Source organism: Bombus bifarius, unplaced genomic scaffold, assembly GCF_011952205.1.
Source record: "Bombus bifarius isolate JDL3187 unplaced genomic scaffold, Bbif_JDL3187 scf7180000008008, whole genome shotgun sequence".
NCBI lineage: Eukaryota > Metazoa > Arthropoda > Insecta > Hymenoptera > Apidae > Bombus > Bombus bifarius.
In genome coordinates this window covers 2,983,458-3,000,020 of record NW_022884386.1, presented here as the reverse complement: position 1 = coordinate 3,000,020, position 16,563 = coordinate 2,983,458, and the positions used below count along the sequence as shown (strand labels likewise).

General features: G+C 41.6%; 1 protein-coding gene across 4 annotated transcripts in view; it reads left to right on the top strand.

Moving 5' to 3' along the window:
- LOC117206828 (tyrosine-protein phosphatase 99A-like) overlaps positions 1 to 16,563 on the top strand; it is a 420,696-nt gene that overhangs the window by 140,016 nt on the left and 264,117 nt on the right. For all 4 annotated transcript variants that reach the window (XM_033446516.1, XM_033446514.1, XM_033446517.1 and 1 more), the window contains exon 2: positions 14,488 to 14,781. In XM_033446516.1, coding sequence (XP_033302407.1) covers positions 14,488 to 14,781 — 294 coding nt within the window. The remainder of the gene's footprint in view (positions 1 to 14,487; positions 14,782 to 16,563) is intronic.

The following is a 16,563-nucleotide window of genomic DNA, read 5'->3' as shown; positions in this document are numbered from 1 at the left end:
TTAATGGATTTTAAAATTAAAGACTATAAACTTCTTTCTGAAATTACTCTTTCGTGAAACGATTCGGACGTTTGTTTCAAAAGATATTACACTTTAAATGTTATGAAAATATTATGAAATGTAAATGTATATTAATATGTTCATATACCGTTACATTTTGCAATTCTTAGATAAAATATTGCTTTATACGTGACGGTAATATATATTAATGTAAACATGGTATTAGTAACGAAGATTTACGATTAGACCGCGGATGATCATGCAAATTCATATTTGTATAAACATGACTAAAGGAAACCATTTCTTTCTGCTACTTAACTAGAGATTTGCGTTAGCCATTAAATGTTATAAAAAGGACTTTACTTTAAATATCTTACACATATAGTGCAATATTACGCATATTCTGTATATCTTCCATTTTTTAATTTCTCATAAATACATACACAGTGATATTTACAACTGTAGCTAAATTACACGGTCAGAACCAATTGTGATAAAATATTGAATACCCGATATTACAAAGAACTTTGATCATTCCGAAACAATTTCAATTATAATTGTCGACGAAGATTTTTGGAAAATGTGGACTTGATTCAAATTATCGTGTCACGAACACTCGTGTCTCGTTACGTTAGCTATTTAGCCTAGTCATATAAAGTCATACATAGTATATGTAATTACAATAGGAATATGCTCGTGTACAAGAGATATTCAATCTTTAAACAAGACCAAGCAGTTCTAGAACTAAAGCTATGCGAATATAATTTCAACGGAGATTTGAAAAATCGTCCAGATTGGATGTTTAATATCACGTACGTATACGAAACGGATAGCAATTAATTAAATAATTAATAATCATTTTCGTTCTCGAGAAACGCATGAGATAAAAAGAATCCTCTGACAATGTAGAGGACCGACGAAAATATGCCAATTATTCTCAAGTGGTTTCAACGTATCGAGTCGACGTTCGATTCGATTCTATCATAAAGAATGCACAAAAGCCAGGCGACACTTGACCGACACTCTCATCTCATTATCTCTGTGTACCTAATTTCAGACTCGTATCGAGGTCTCAAATTGATTTTTCGTTACACGCGATGAGGGACATTGCCTTCGTTCACCTGGAATGCTTATCCTATTTTACATGGCCGATTGACAATAAAAAATCGATTATAGATAAAAACAATCGTGTGATTTAAGAGCGAATTTTATGAAAAAATAATAATAGCACTGAGAGTGTGAACCTATCGCTGGTGAAGATGAGCTACTTTACCATTTGCGAATTTTTAATCTCTGAACGAAAATAAATGATAATTATGACCACTAAAGTATTCTTGACACAGTTGTTAATGTGATATCTTCGTTACGACGAGGTAATGACGTTTTTATGAAATTTGAAATTTCTAGTATTGAAATATAGAGTAATTACATTAAAAAAGGCTCGAAACCCGTTACTTTTCAATCAAACTGCGTACACTACTTTTTTTTTATGAAAATAACTAAAATTGACTGATCTTTCTTCATTTTCAATTCGATAATGATAAAAACTTTCGTTTAACCTCTTAGGTACGGTTGAATTTTGTGCAGAGCTGTTTCTCTGTACGGCAGAGTTCGACGCGAATTACGCGTAAACGATACAGCACTGCAATGTGTGAGGGATAGTGCTGTTCTCTACGCAAGCACATTGGAATGAAGTTTTTGATAATTAAATTATAATTTTACTTAAAGATGTGATGCATATACTTGAACTTTAATAATTTACTTTAATAATTAATAATACAATCGAGTGTGATATATTTTAAAGCACGGTACCACACGTAGACGCACGTTACCATTTTCACACTCATAGCGCGATAGTGTTTTTTCAAATTGCTCTTGGTTTTCTATTTTGAAGCGACATTTCGAGCTTGAAGATTCTAAAAAATTATAAGAATACGGATAGCCATGTTATAAAGAGCATGTAATAATGGTATATTTATTTTAACGAAAAGCAACAATTGATATCTGATACTGGCGTATCAAAATGACATCCGCGAAAGCCACTATAGTAGCGCATCGTACCTGAGTGGTTAAAGGTCGGCGTCAGTAGCAGTTAATATCCATTGCCTTTTTTCGGTAAGCTTCGTCACTGATAAAATCTACTTAAGCTTTACGCGTTAATAATTTCGGATAACATAGATCCAATGAAGAGAACAAAATAATTCCATGTAGCACAAACTGCAGCTACGTTCTAGTTTGGTCAACTTTCAGGCCAAATGCATTCTCCAAGTCTCTAAAAACAACAGGATATACGGTAACTCCCATCGTGTTGAAAATCGCGAGTAAATCCATTAGAGCACGTGTGCTAACACGGAGAAAAGTGCGAAAACACGCGTGCCAGGCGCGTGTGTATCGTTCGCTCGATTTTTCGCGCCCTCCGAATGGCACGTTAACGAAAGCTCGATCGTAGGCTACGGAAATCTCGATAAACGATGCGACTTCCTGGATGATTCGTTTTGACTCAATCGCAAGGCAGGATCAGTGGGTGGTTAACGCGGCAGCGACGAAACGACGCTTCTATCGTCTCTTCCTCCTTTCCTCCCTCGTTCGTTGTTGCGTAATTACCGCTGTCGTTGTTCGCGGATGAGAAAAATGGCAGAGGGGCAGAGAGAGCCGCGCGTGTACACTCGACGAAGCACGCGACCCGTAATTATCGTGGTTTCAAACCGGTCTGATTTATATCGGTCACTTTACGTAACACACGTGCGACCGATGAAATTTTTATCTTTCATTAAATTTTTGTTACGCGTGATTCGCGCGTTTGTCACGAAAATATGCCGACGAATGGCTGATCGTAGAGATCGAGGTCGTAGTTGATCATCGATCAGTGCATTGAAAATATTTATGTTCTCCTCCGCATACATCAAGCTCTCGACAATTTTGAGAGATAAAATTTTTATCGAACGACGGTTCGCAAATATTTGCACGTAATTAGAGAGTGTCGAAAGATTGGTAACGAAGTATCGTGATTCGTTGATGGGGATAAAATAAAAAATAAATAAAATAGTACGTATCCGTATATAAAAATAATATGGCGCGGCCATGGTGTTTAAGAATGAAATATAAGGGTGGAAGGGAGACGCTGTAAACAACGAGTACTTGACTATTTAGAAACGTGATTTATACGGTTGTTCCTTAAGTCAGGTGAACGATATCGTATAAAATTGCTCGGTGAAAGCTGCGTGCCGGGTTTCCAACACGGACATCTCAGGCAGATGGTTACACACGAAGGCATCGTCTCGAACGAGGCAACCTCCATTTGTGGGAAACGAAGGGGGCTGGTTCCATTTATTTTGTCTTCTACCGAATGATCCATTAGCGGGAGCGTCGACTATCGGAATCTCGCGAACCACGCAATTCCAGTTTCGTTTTTCAACGGGAATCGAATAGACCTTGGTAGAGAAAATGCTGTTCGTGATCCTCGATTCGTTTAACCATGGCAACGACGCTGGAATTCCATTTCTTAATGATTGGTTGTTTTCGCAGATTCATCCTCTCACTTTTACCATTTGAAATAAAAGGAAATAAAAAAACATGAAAGGAAACATAAATGTACTAGATTTTCCAGGAAGTTCGTAGCATTTTCTGTAATGAATATGTTCTGCGTTATATTCATCTTTCTGTCAAATATTTAAATACTTATTTAAATACTGTAATATATATCGAATTGATTAACTAATAAGCTTTCGTTTTTTATTAAACCGATATCAGACGATAGTTGATATATTCAATTCTATTTAATGGAGTTTTTATATTGCAATTAATAACCATTTATTTCCATTTTTACCACGAGGCCAATTAAACGGTAAAAGATTTAAAATCCAAAAATTCACACGGAATAACGCGAAATCTTGGAAGGACTACTTAAAGGAATTCGGTTTTAATAAAATGAATCTGTTTAATACACGAAGGAGACGTCACCGGAAACGAACTATATATAATCGAATAAGATACAAATTTTGGCAAAAATACGTCGCCTTCAAATTTTTCTTAGATCACGCTATAAACTTTTCGGACAATCCAATAATATGAAAAATTTCCCAAAGAGAAAGAAATATTTCTTTTCTATTTTCCAACAATCCATCGAAAATCGTAGAAAATTTACTATAACGACAACGATTGCTCCGTAAACGAAACCTTTGCCAATGAAATATCCATTGACCCATGTTCAACTTACGTTTGTCCGACGTCGAGAAGCTCAAAGAGAAAAATAATGGCGTAGCGATGGAAAGCAAGACTAAAGCAAGTTTTGTAAACTGTTCCTGTATAAAACGGTTCCGGACAGACAAAGACACGCGAGTGCATCAGACGAAGCGACATACTAATCGACTCTCTGCGCGAGAAGTCTCGTCCGGTTCGTGGATAGGAACGAAGAAGGGAAGCGTATCGAATTGCTGGAGCATCCAAAGTCAGTGATTTACAGTGAGCGCGCGAGAGCCTGCCTATTGTTACCCTCTAAGAGAGTAGACGCTAATTAAATGGGAGGTAATTAACGAGACAGCTTGACCAAGCGGCCAATTAAACCAGGAGAAGTTTACGTATTACCTGCCACGAACGATTCGGAAATCGCTCATAGATCTAAGAGAGTCTTATCCATTCGTTTGCTCGAAAGTTCCATCGTCTTTCGGGAACCGGGCTAAGTAAACATCGTTCGATATCAATTACACTGTGATCGATGAATTTACTTTGCAAATATCACGATCACAATCATTCATGAGATCGTTGATTTTATTACACGTTAATATAAGAATTTCTGTTATAGGTATATTAGGATAAATATAATTAAATATATTAAAACAATTCTAAGCTGCAATAGTGTCACATAATATAACATTCAGAAATAAAATTTGTTCTTTGTTTAGTGGGACAGTTGCATTACAACGAGTTTTCTTAGAATTAGTTGCGTTACACTTTTACCGGCGTACAGAATTTGTGCGAGTGACCTCATCTTGCTAAATTACAGAAGAGATTGAAAAATGTCATAGATGAACAGAGGGAAAATAACGTTTGTATCTAGTGCAGATCGAAGAATTAACTCGAACGCGCATTTCTCGTTCGATTCTCTCTTTCTATGTTTATAATTTCTCGCGATCACTTTATAACAACACGAATATTCTCAGAACACATCAACCCCTAAGCTTGGATGGTCACACACTCCTTCTTCTCGAGAAGATGATGCATTGGATTTGTCTAGATGTTTATACCGTTTGGTATAAATGGTTATGGTTATGCAAAATTCCCCTTTTCGTATTATTTTACAATACTCGGTTCAGTTACTCTCGTCCCAAACCAGGAATGTGGTCATGTACCCTTTCTCCACCTCCTAATCTTCAATACTCAACCTTCCACGCATTTCTAGGAAATGCAGCTCAACCACTTGCAAAAATTCCCAATCACGTCCAAAATACCAACTGTCGTAGTAAAGATATTTAATGATCGTGACAGTGTTCGATCGCGTACGCGTGTTCGAAACACAGAATAATTTTTTCATTTCGTCGATGACTCACCAGTTTTCCAGCATGTGGTAAACGGTAAATTCCGCAATGCTCATGGTACAGAGGAAAAGCTGGCCAGATTAGTGAGTGGAAACACTCTGGTGTGCGGGCAGGGGTTGCAGAATGGTCTGTCCAATTTTGCGGTTGTGCTGCTTGAAATACCCAGAGATGTAGCGGTGGCATAAAGAGGAAAAGCAGAACGTGGGGTGAGGGCGAAAAAACACACTTTCCTGTAACCTCTCTTGGCAAGTATCACAGGCCAGGCTCGTGACAACTTTAACGAATTCCAACCCCGGGCGAAGAATTTTTAAAAAATCATTCCTTTGAAAAGGGGTAGCGGGGTTGTGAAAGGGGACCGCGGTCGCCACTCGGTTCCTCAACGGTGAGTTTCGAGTAAACACTTCGGCGTGAAGAAGCCGAGGCGGTCCCGAGTCGCGAGTAACAAACGCTCTCGCTGAAATAATGACATTCTGCAAAATGTGGCGAGCCTGTGCCACGAACGAGTCACGCTCGGTTGAAGCAACGAGATCGCTGTAGGCAGAGCTAGGCCAACCACTGCGCTGCTTGAGAAAAAGTTACGAAAATCTTGCTCATTTCGTGCTGCTTTCATCGCGGTGTGAACGCGTGCCTCTTTCTGTGACGAAGTTTGTTTACATACACGATCATGCGATATTGCATGTATTATATAGCGTGGGATGTTTCCTGTTCTAGAGTCAAGTCAGATTGTGAGTAATCGAATCGTATATGATAAATGGAAGAACCTGTAATAAGATTCTGAATTTTTTTTTAAATTTTTAATAAGAATTCCTCATTAATTCGAGATATAAATGAAGTCGTCGTGAGTTTTGCATGAAAGTGAACGATAATCTTTCATTTTTACTTACGCTTCGATGCAAAAGATACTGTTGCGATATCTTTTCCGATAAGGAACGTAGAAGTGTGATAATTATCAAGCTTGTCACCCCTGTACCGCGTCAATGTCCCATTGAGGGGATTTTTCTAAGCAGAAAGCGGAATAACGAGATGCCGGGTAACGCAGTGGCGACTAACAGCGTGAAAATTGGCGGAACGACTGGTTCCGTTCGATATTCCCTCGAGAGGATTGTCACGGAGCCGTGTCGCACGAGCGATCAGGCATTATTGTCTGCGAGCAAGGAGCGAGAAATCTTGCTGGAAAGACAAGGGGAATCGTTCAGAATCAAAGACAAGAACAATCAGCAAAGTGCCCAGAGAATATCACGAACTAAAAGAGTCGAAACGAAACCGCACAAATCACAGATGGAATGAACAGCGATACCAAAGGGAAGAGGGAGCTAGATTAAGGGGTGGCAGAAGGCAAAACGTGGAGCGATTCGAAGGGTCGGAGGTGGGTAAGCGTAGAGACGTATCTAGAGTCAGGAAAGCGAAAGCAATTAAGATAGTTACTTGGTTATGAGACAAAAAGGCCGAGCAGAACGAAGGTAGGAAGGTAATTACCGTGGTAACGGCTTGCCAAGGCCGTGCGACTGCATCCCGTGGAGTGGTGCTGGCTCCTGGGGAAATTAGTGCTGGAAAAATTCATGCCCACAGAAGATTTGCGTAAATTAATTTACGCTGGCGAACCGGTCGGCTACACGGAGAAAGGGGATGAAATTCAATTTCTAGACGACGATGGATTCTTACCTTGGTCAAGATTGGTACACGATTCCGTTTTTAGAGAAGATCGGTTAATACTCTAGAACCGTCGGAAGGGCAAAGTATCTAGCGACATCCGGCTGGTTCATTCCTAAAAATGTTATCGTTTACAGGATGGTTGAGAATTAAATTGACAAAATACAGGGAGAGAGGAAGGGCGTGCTATTTCGATCGTGTTAGTCGACCAATTCGTTCAGAATTGAAACGATCTTCCGGCGCGTGCAGGATTTCTGCTGAAACCGAGCGAACGGAGGAGAAAAGTTCGATGTTGAGGCACGTTCCGTAGCCGCGTTCGTCGATGTAATTAAGGAGGAAGCCGGATTAATCGGAACGATAGCGCGAAAGGAAACACGAAGTTGTCGTCTCTTCTTTTCTTCTTCCTTTCTTCTCGCTCTCGGTTTTCCATCGAATAGCTGCGCTGCTCCTTTTTGTTGTTTTCTCATTCTTCGTCTGATCTGCCGACGAGTCTGTCCGATACTTTCTCGACACGGCGCGGCGTCCGTATCTTTCTATTTATTTGCATTTACCCGGAGAAGTCGGTTAAATACCGTGATCTATATCCTGTCTGGGGATAAAATGCCGTGATCCGTGAACGAAAAACGACGAAGAAATCGCGTCCGAAGCGTCCTTCGCCTCGCTCGTTATCCGAAGCACGCGAAAAATGGAACGTCTCTCCTCTTTTCACACTACGTTTTCTCTGTCGGGTACACTGCATCGAACGCGTAATTTCGTTCAACGTGTTCGCGGCCCCGAGAAATCACGTCGAGAGACGCGATGACTTTAAAAATAACAACTCTAATTGCGTTTAATTACGCCAACTACTGGGAACTCGAATGGTCGAAGGGTCTCGCCCACGTATCTCGGCCCCTCTATGGAAAAAACGCGCCAACTCGTGGCCTAAAAATGTTGGTTTTAACTATTCAATTAAAGCAGCGACCTTGTTAATGAGCTGAAATTTTCTTTGCCTACGTTTCCATGATATCGTATCCTCGCACGATTATACGAGGTAACCGCGGTCGGATGATACCGTAACAAGACCCATTTCACAACAGTCTAATTACACGCTATAGATCGTTGAGAAACAATGAAACAAGTTGAAATAGGAAAAAATCTTCCTCCGACGCATTCAGCTCGATTCCACCCGTTCCCTTGAACTTTTCCGTTTCTCCGTACACCCAGTTCGATATCTGTTACCATTTTCCATCCCTGTGCTGCCTCTCGCTTCAGAAACGGAAGCCTACATAATGGCACGTTTCTTCCTGCAATGGTTGAAACACCGACGACTCGCGGTACTATTTCCGCGGCTTTAAACACCGTTGATATTTCATCGCTTGGAAAGTTGATTTCGAGAAGTTCGCTTGATTCACGGCCCATTTCCTCTACTCTGCTTTTCCTCTGTAATGAGAGTCCGGTACGATAGATGTATCTTTACAAAGATAGAAGGCTGCTCGTCGAATATTTTCTAATTTTTCATCGTAGCCTCGAGTGAAAATCAGGGACAGCTTTTTTCCACGATTCTTTCCTATCGAAGTAAAGCTCGCAGGTTCGAATAAAGATCATGTGACGCAAAGTTGACGAATACCACAAACCAGACGCTACTCTGGACAAGCGTCGGTGGCGTAGTAGATTTTTTGCCGCGCTGTCACAGAACAGGCGAGAATGTCGTCTAATAACGTGACGTAGGTGGCACGAGAACGGGTTGCTCGAACGCTTTATGGCCGTGCTTCTGACGAAGTTCAAAGAGTAACGAGCCACGTTAACGTTTCGTCCCGGTTGCGGCGCAAGTTCATAAAGCGTTGGCGTTTCTTTGATGCGGCTGCCGTATCGCGTGCAGAATCCCATTCCCAGTCGTTGAACGATCAGGGATCACGCGGACAGACGGCTATATTTTCTTCCTGGTGGCGGTCTGTATGGCACCATCGTCGATGATGCTGTGGCAGGCGCGTGTTACCAAGTGTCCGGTGAGAAAACTTTATACATTATGTTAACCTACGCGCGAAATGGCCTTCCATGAAGTGGGTGGAAAGCGCGCTAGGCCGACGAAAACTTTCCTTTCCTCTTCGAATAACGCGATCCTTCAAAAGGAGCTGTTCCTTGTTTGTTTTCCTGTTTCGCCCGAGTCTCTGTGTTGCGCAGTATCGCCCTCAGCCTCTCCTTTTTCACAAGTAAAATATATATCACGGAATAAGGCACTCGACTTCCTGATAATGGAGGCACAGTCTCGATTCACTCGGATCGTTTAATATACTTCTTTGTGCGCCTTGCTTGAATGCGTTTCTATCCGTTTGAACTGCTTCGAGTTAAGGGAAGGTTATGACACGACCGCTTGAATTTCAAACGTTTCCTCGCTATTCGCGAACCACGTCGACTAAAGGAAATCCCTTTACGCGTCGTAATTTGGTTTGGAGTAAACAAGAAAACGCACGTCAAGCCCGACTCTGCACTCCTTCCTTCGGAAAGGGATTTAGCGTGATTCGCTTTCTTTCGGATCTCCAACCAGCTAGAAATTTTATCCGACCGTTTTAACGTATGCAATGATCGTCTTTTTCTTAAGCAGAGTACAGCGAGCGATCTACATCATTTATATGGGCATGGAAAGAAATTGCTATCTGGAATAATTGCGTAGTGAGAAAGTGAATACAGCATTTGAAATATTTTAATCGAGCTAAACGAGAAAACGTTTCTTTTTGAGAGAAGAAAGAAGGGATTATATTCTAGCTAAATGCTTTCAGGATAGTTATTATATCGGTTTCGATATTGAAAAAAGATAATACTCTGTACAGCATAGAGAGTATCATCCATATTAACAATTCTTTGGTCAAAAAAATATACGCAATTTAAAGTTCATAATACACACGAAACGTGTCGTTTTTTCAGTTCAAGGAATTTTAGTTTTCAGACCTTCTTCGTTAATATTTGATCTTTGATAAGAGTAAATTTCGAGTGAATTCACAGAGTGGTGAAAAAGTAGCGACAGCATACCAAGTCGTGGATATTTGCTGCACTGTATATTTTGTGAATTTCGCATAGAAGTAGACATTAAAAAGTAAAGAAGAATTACAGAGAAAATATCGGTAATTGAATGTTATACCAAACTTTTAGCAAAGAAGCGACGAAACTTCTGAGACCTAATCGAACGTTTATTTTTTTAAATATTTAAACAGCAGCGTAAATATTTCTAGAACTTCAAATCAGGCGAGAAACATCTGTGTTTTCATCTTCCTTTATACACTTTCCTGCAGCGAATCATGGAACTCTCGTAGCCAGCTGCAATTGTTCCTAGTTTTTACGATCGGTCCGTATGGACGCGCGACACGAGCGCCTGTAATTCCGTTCGTCCCAGCACGGACGATATTCTTGCACGCTGCATACGACACTTTATCCCTATCGTCTCGTTTCCCTCACTCGATCGGCCAGTACTTGGAACAGCTGCACGGACGGACATCATTTCTCCGATGCACGTTCCCATAGCTCTCCTGGAATCGACGAAAAGCCCCGAACGTTGAAAGACGGAAACTGGTCATAGATGGGAAGAGAAGGAACGCGTTTAACCCAAAGCCGAAGCTGTCCGCACGGGCGCCGAATAGCTCTGGATGTTCGTGCAAAGTATGTCGGAAAAACTGGTTTTCGAATGAAAGAAGAAGTATAGGACGTAGAGCTCTTGGATGTCGATGTTGAAGCACGGATTGATTCAAGTAGTAGAAAGCGGAATATACGCGGCGTATTCCTCGGATTTATTCTTTATAATTCTTTTTATTTTTTATTTCCTGAGAAAATACATATTTAGAGCTGGATGCTTGAAAAGGATTAGAAACTTTTCAATATTATTTTTTGACCCGTTATTTAACATATATTAACATATATTTTAAGGCATAGACGCACGCGCGGAATCGTTAAAGGGTAAATGAATATAGCGAAACTGACAACTAACAATCGTTCTAAACCGTAAGAAATTTAAATAATTCGCTTTATTTTACTGATACGAAACATATGAAAAATTACTATCCCGAGGAAGTAGATTATAATAATAAATTCTTTTCGCAAACACACACGTATGGATTAACATAGAAAGAAGAAAAAATATCACATGTACATAGTAAAGCTTTCTCTGTGTATACGTAAATACGGTTACCCGATAAGCCCGTAATAACGATAGAACGCAACGTATGCATCAGCAACAGCAGAAGTACTGAAAATCGGAATTCTCATTTTCTTTAAATTCTACGGAGCATCACAAGAACGCGAAATTCGATATCGTTCTTTGAAATAACCGGAAGATCTATTCCGGTCGTTTAGTGATTAGCAGAAACGCGGTAGTAAGCTGATTGGTGTAGCAAAGTTATAATGCAGCCGATGAAATTATAGTAAAGTCGTCTCGACGTAATTTCCATCGTAACTTCCGGTCAGAACTACGAATCGATGCAGAATGTCGGATGGTCAAAGTTCAACCAAATTCGCAGAACCATTGGGCGGTCTCTGATCGCTGGCTATGCCGGCGAAAATCGGTCTGCGTCACTGGAAAAGAGGATTGAACGGATACTACATACGATCAGTGGTGTGTAGAGTATCGAACGTACGACGAAGAAACAGAGACAGAAATAGAGTTGCGGAGTGAGAGTTGGACAAAGAGGCGAACAGCGGCACAAACCAGAAATGGGTTTACAGAGTCGACACGGGCTAAGTTGCACTTTATGCACGTATGAATACGCGTGAACCGAATGCTCGCTACAGCGCACGCTCACGGTCCAGTTTATCAAAGATTGGAGATGGAATCGTTTCGTGAATCACGTCATAACGGCCTTTCGGTTTTGAAGAACGCGATTTCGCGATCGAACCAATCCCCCTAGCCGCTCGGTCAATTCGATACTATTCCGTTACCTCGCTATCTCTCTCTTTTTCCTCTCTTCTCTCTCTTTTTTTCGCACGCTGGAAAAATCGCTTGCTGATTCAATGGAGCTACCGTGGCTCGAAATCGTGGCGAGCCATTCGCGAAAAATGAAAAAAACCGCGCAGAAATTTCGTCGGACGGCGAAGGCGGTGAAAAATGTGAAAGCCGTAGACGGAAGTTCGTGACGATGGTCCAAAGTGAGGAAAAGCAAGAGTTTTAATTCGTCGTTCCCTTTTCTGCTTACGACGAACACGACCTCGAAACTTCAGAAATATGGAAACTGCCGTTCCAATAGCGTTAATTGATCGACTTCTTGTTGGAATCCGCGTAACTAGGGCCAAGGGAAACAGTGGGCAGAAATAATAGACCGTAGCCGCGCCGCGATTACTACGGTTAATCGAAGTATGCACACTGGATCGAAGATAACCGATGTTTAGCTGGATCGTTATCGAAACTCGAGGGTTTAAGGGAGAGGAGTTACTGCACGAGGGAAGGGAGATAGGAATCGACAGTTGTATATCGACGTTATCCTTTCATTTATTTTCTGCTATGATCAAATTGTTTTCTCTTGCTACGCCACCGATGAACATTAATGAAAGTCGTTGAAAGTAGCAACACGAAAGAGCGTCGTATTACTTTTTGCGTGAAATGCAGCAAACTTGAAAGAAGACAATCGAGAACCTGAAAAAGTAGTTAATTACGAACAAAGGAAGATAGGGCTATAGACGTTCGCGATTATAAATCGGTTAGTATCCTTGACTATGATAATTAAATTACAGTCGTTCGTGCATTTATGAGAGACTTGCAGGTAGAAGAATCTACAGAATGCTGATATACGTAAACATACAAAGTGACCTAAATAAACTACTTATTGTAAAATTAAAAAAGCTGAACAGGTCTTTAAAGCAATCTTACTTTTTTATGGGATCATGAAATTACCTACATATTTGCATAAACATCCGCAGTACAGCAATAACATTATACTACGTAATTTGTCATCATCTTGCAACGCAGTACACCATTCTGCTATTACGATCGAATTTGCTCTTTTTGCCTGTCATCAACGAAAATGAATGGTGGAAGTAATGTAAGTCAATGAAAGGAAGTAATGAAAGTCCAAGATAGAAGGGCACCGTAATTCGTCTTAAACATGGTAAATCCGTAACCAGATACAATTTCGAATCAAGAATACAATCGTTTAGTGTAACCTACCATCTACGTCGTTGCAAGATTGGCATTAGCGTTGACCTTGTCTCTATTCGAACACGTAGCTCGTAAATTCAAATCGCGGCGTGTCCCTTTTGTTCCGAGATCTGGCGGGCTCCGTACCGGCACAGAATCAGCGTCGGAAGGACTATCCGAAAACAGGGAGCAGTTGAGCTAATTGGACTCTTTGCCAGGGAGTTTGACTCGAAATTGCTTCGTAACGCGAGAGACACCGAGCGGAAGCGCGCTTAGCGCCCGCGCCCGTTTCAAGAAAGTGCAGTCGTTGCCATTTGATCCGTCTCGTTGCATTTAATCTGCTCGAATGTCGCTGGTTACGCGTCCTGTAGCGCCTTGCTGTCCTAACGAAGGAGAATCAAATTGTTCGGAAGAGAAAATTTGCAAGATGGTTACATCTAAACAGTCGAACCTTTGCATCGTGTGTTTCGTGACGTCTGAATTAATGGTAGGTTGACAGTTGTAAGTCGGGTGGTTTTAAAGTCAAGTTAGGTAACTGGGTGCAGGAAAAATCATACTCGGTCAATGCAAAATACCTATACTTAGGTACGCACTTTCTCTTCCCTTATTGTCGTCCCATAGACGCACTCATCGGTGGAAGAGTGAACCAATAGGAAAACTGGACAACTATCTTCAGCATCCCATAGTCATTCGATCAGAATAGAACTCAACTTATCGTATGTGCACATCGTCAAACACTCAAACTTCTACAAAATTTCAAACAACAATCTCAGATCCTTAAGAAATTTCGAGTACCGCGAGATTCTCACATAAATAAATAAGTCGAATAAATAGAAAATACTGGAAATATAAATATCGTCTCATCGTTAATTTACACGAGGAAACGCGATGTGATATTACTTTGAGCGGCATAAACCCATTGTCCGTGCTTAACTTCGTTAACGTAACCGTGTCGCATCAATATACCTGCCGAACTCGCGAAATGTTGAAACTTTGAAACGACACGAGACGACTGGTCACGGCCATAACAATCGTCCAGAGTAGAAAGCGTGGAAAGGAAGCTCGTTTTATCTGACCTCTGGCGAAATGGTCCTGACGCAGCCCGATCGTGCAGATCCTCGCAGTTCACGGATAGAGTTAGCTTTCTTTGTTTTTTATTCTCGCGATAACGGCCACGACGTGATGGACGAACAATGTCTCTGTTTCCAGATTCCATGGTGGGAGAGATGGTCGTCGAGGCTGGGAAAAACGTGACGCTGAATTGTCCAGGAGTGACAGAGAATTCTCTCATACTGATGCTCGAATGGAGGGTTAACAGCATGCAGCTGCTTGAGTACAGCAGCAACACTACCATCGTATGGAACCATCAGAACAGGGTGTCGTTGTCGTTGAAAAACTACGCGCTCCAGTTCCATCCGGTCACCGCACAGGACACCGGAGAGTACACTTGCTTGGTGAACAGCCGCAGCATGCCGGAGGCTGTTATCAGTCTAATAGTTCATGGTGAGTGTTCATTCCTTTTTAGTGTTTCTTTACGTTTCACGTCAGTCTACTCGATTTCGCTTTGATACGGTTTTGCGCGACATAGAAATCGTTTCACGAAGATTATCAAACGTCGATTGAAATACCGTCATGAGTGGAAATAAATTAAATTGGCATAAAATGGAGCCTGTTCCTTTTCTGTGCATGGAAAAATTGAGCTTGTAACGATCGAAATTGCCGTACATTGAGCCACACTTGGCCATCGTAAAAATAATCACGACAAATCCTGCCGAGTCTCTCGATTTAATCTGTCAGGATTGTCCCTCTCTCGCGAGTAAATTAAAAATTAACCTGGTCTCGCGTACCTCGTCGCTTGGCACCGCGCCAAACGGACCAAATGGGTCAGTATATTTGCGTTTTAACCTTGGCGCTCCATAATTCTTCTCGGCCCTTTTGAAACCATGATTCGCATGTACGTACCCATTTATAAAATTCTGACGATCCAATCCAACATTGCAGTGAAAAAACGTTCATCTGTCTTTTTTTTCTGGATCTCGCGTAAAAGCTAGAAAATAGAATATCTGTCGTGAAACAATGTGAACTGGCTGAAATTGAACGATTCTGAGGAATTATGTAAGCGGAACGTGGTCGGGTCATGCACCGTGGCAAATTTTGCAAGTCTTATTATTTTAAAGGGGGCCATCGAAAGAGTGGTCGGGTAACTAACGAAGGCAATTTTCGAGTCTTGCAAGGCGCGCCGTTCAACCGTGCGGTAACCGAGCTCCTGGCAACTTCAATCCCTCGTTCCTTCAACGATATTGGATAAACTTGCGAGCCAGCGGGGCTAAATTTCCGGCGTAATGTAAAGGCAATTTACATCGTCGTTCGGATAATCGAGGAAACTCTGGCGAACGAGCATCGAAATTGTACATCGACCGTTCGAAAGCTTTCGGATCTTTCGCCATTACGTTCGAGTTACTACGCCCGACAAGGACGCATCGATAAATCGTTTATCCACCGAGGAAGGGACGGTTCTTTGGCTAAGAAATTCTTTTTTTTTCCAATCCTGAGACTGGCCGAGAGTCACGAGTAAGCGCCAAAGACGTTTCCAACTTTCGAATGCGTTTCTTCTGTTTCTCGGTGTTGTTAAAAATGAAGAAAACTTTCCCGGGGCAGCTATGTTGCTTTTAGCCGGTAACTGTGCACAGAAGGAGCCCTGGGACCACTGGGAATTCTCTGCGAGTTGCGCATCGATCGTTCCTCCCTTTGAACCGTGTTGGAAACTAAAAATCCTATAGTTAGTGTACTCTCTGTAGTTTGATGGAACCATCCGACTTGCAAGCTAACGGTGCCTAAAACCTAGCGAACGACCATAGTTCCGTGCTCGTCCTTTCGTCGAACATATCACGTAGGGAAATTAATCGATCCTTTTTCCGCCGCGTAATGATTTTCGTTCGTGCGCCAACGTCTAGCAATTTGTGTTTACCAAACTGGATGGGAAAGTAGTCCAAGTTTGCACGAAGTTCGCGATGTCGACTAAAGGGGAAAAGAGATAAACGTGGACGCGAAAGAGAGAACGAAGAAGAGGGATAACGCGATAACATTCTTCCTAACTATCTCGTTGCCCTTCTAATGTTTTATTTTACACGTGAGTTTCCCTTCACTTGTCGCGGTATGTTTGCCGTAAGTATTTACGGCTGATTTGAATTCGTCACGTGCTACCTACCGCGTCAAAAGCTAACTTTTCCGAGCGTCCCATAGGCGTCGGAATCGTGGGAGTTCTCGTTAAAACTTCGCCCCGCA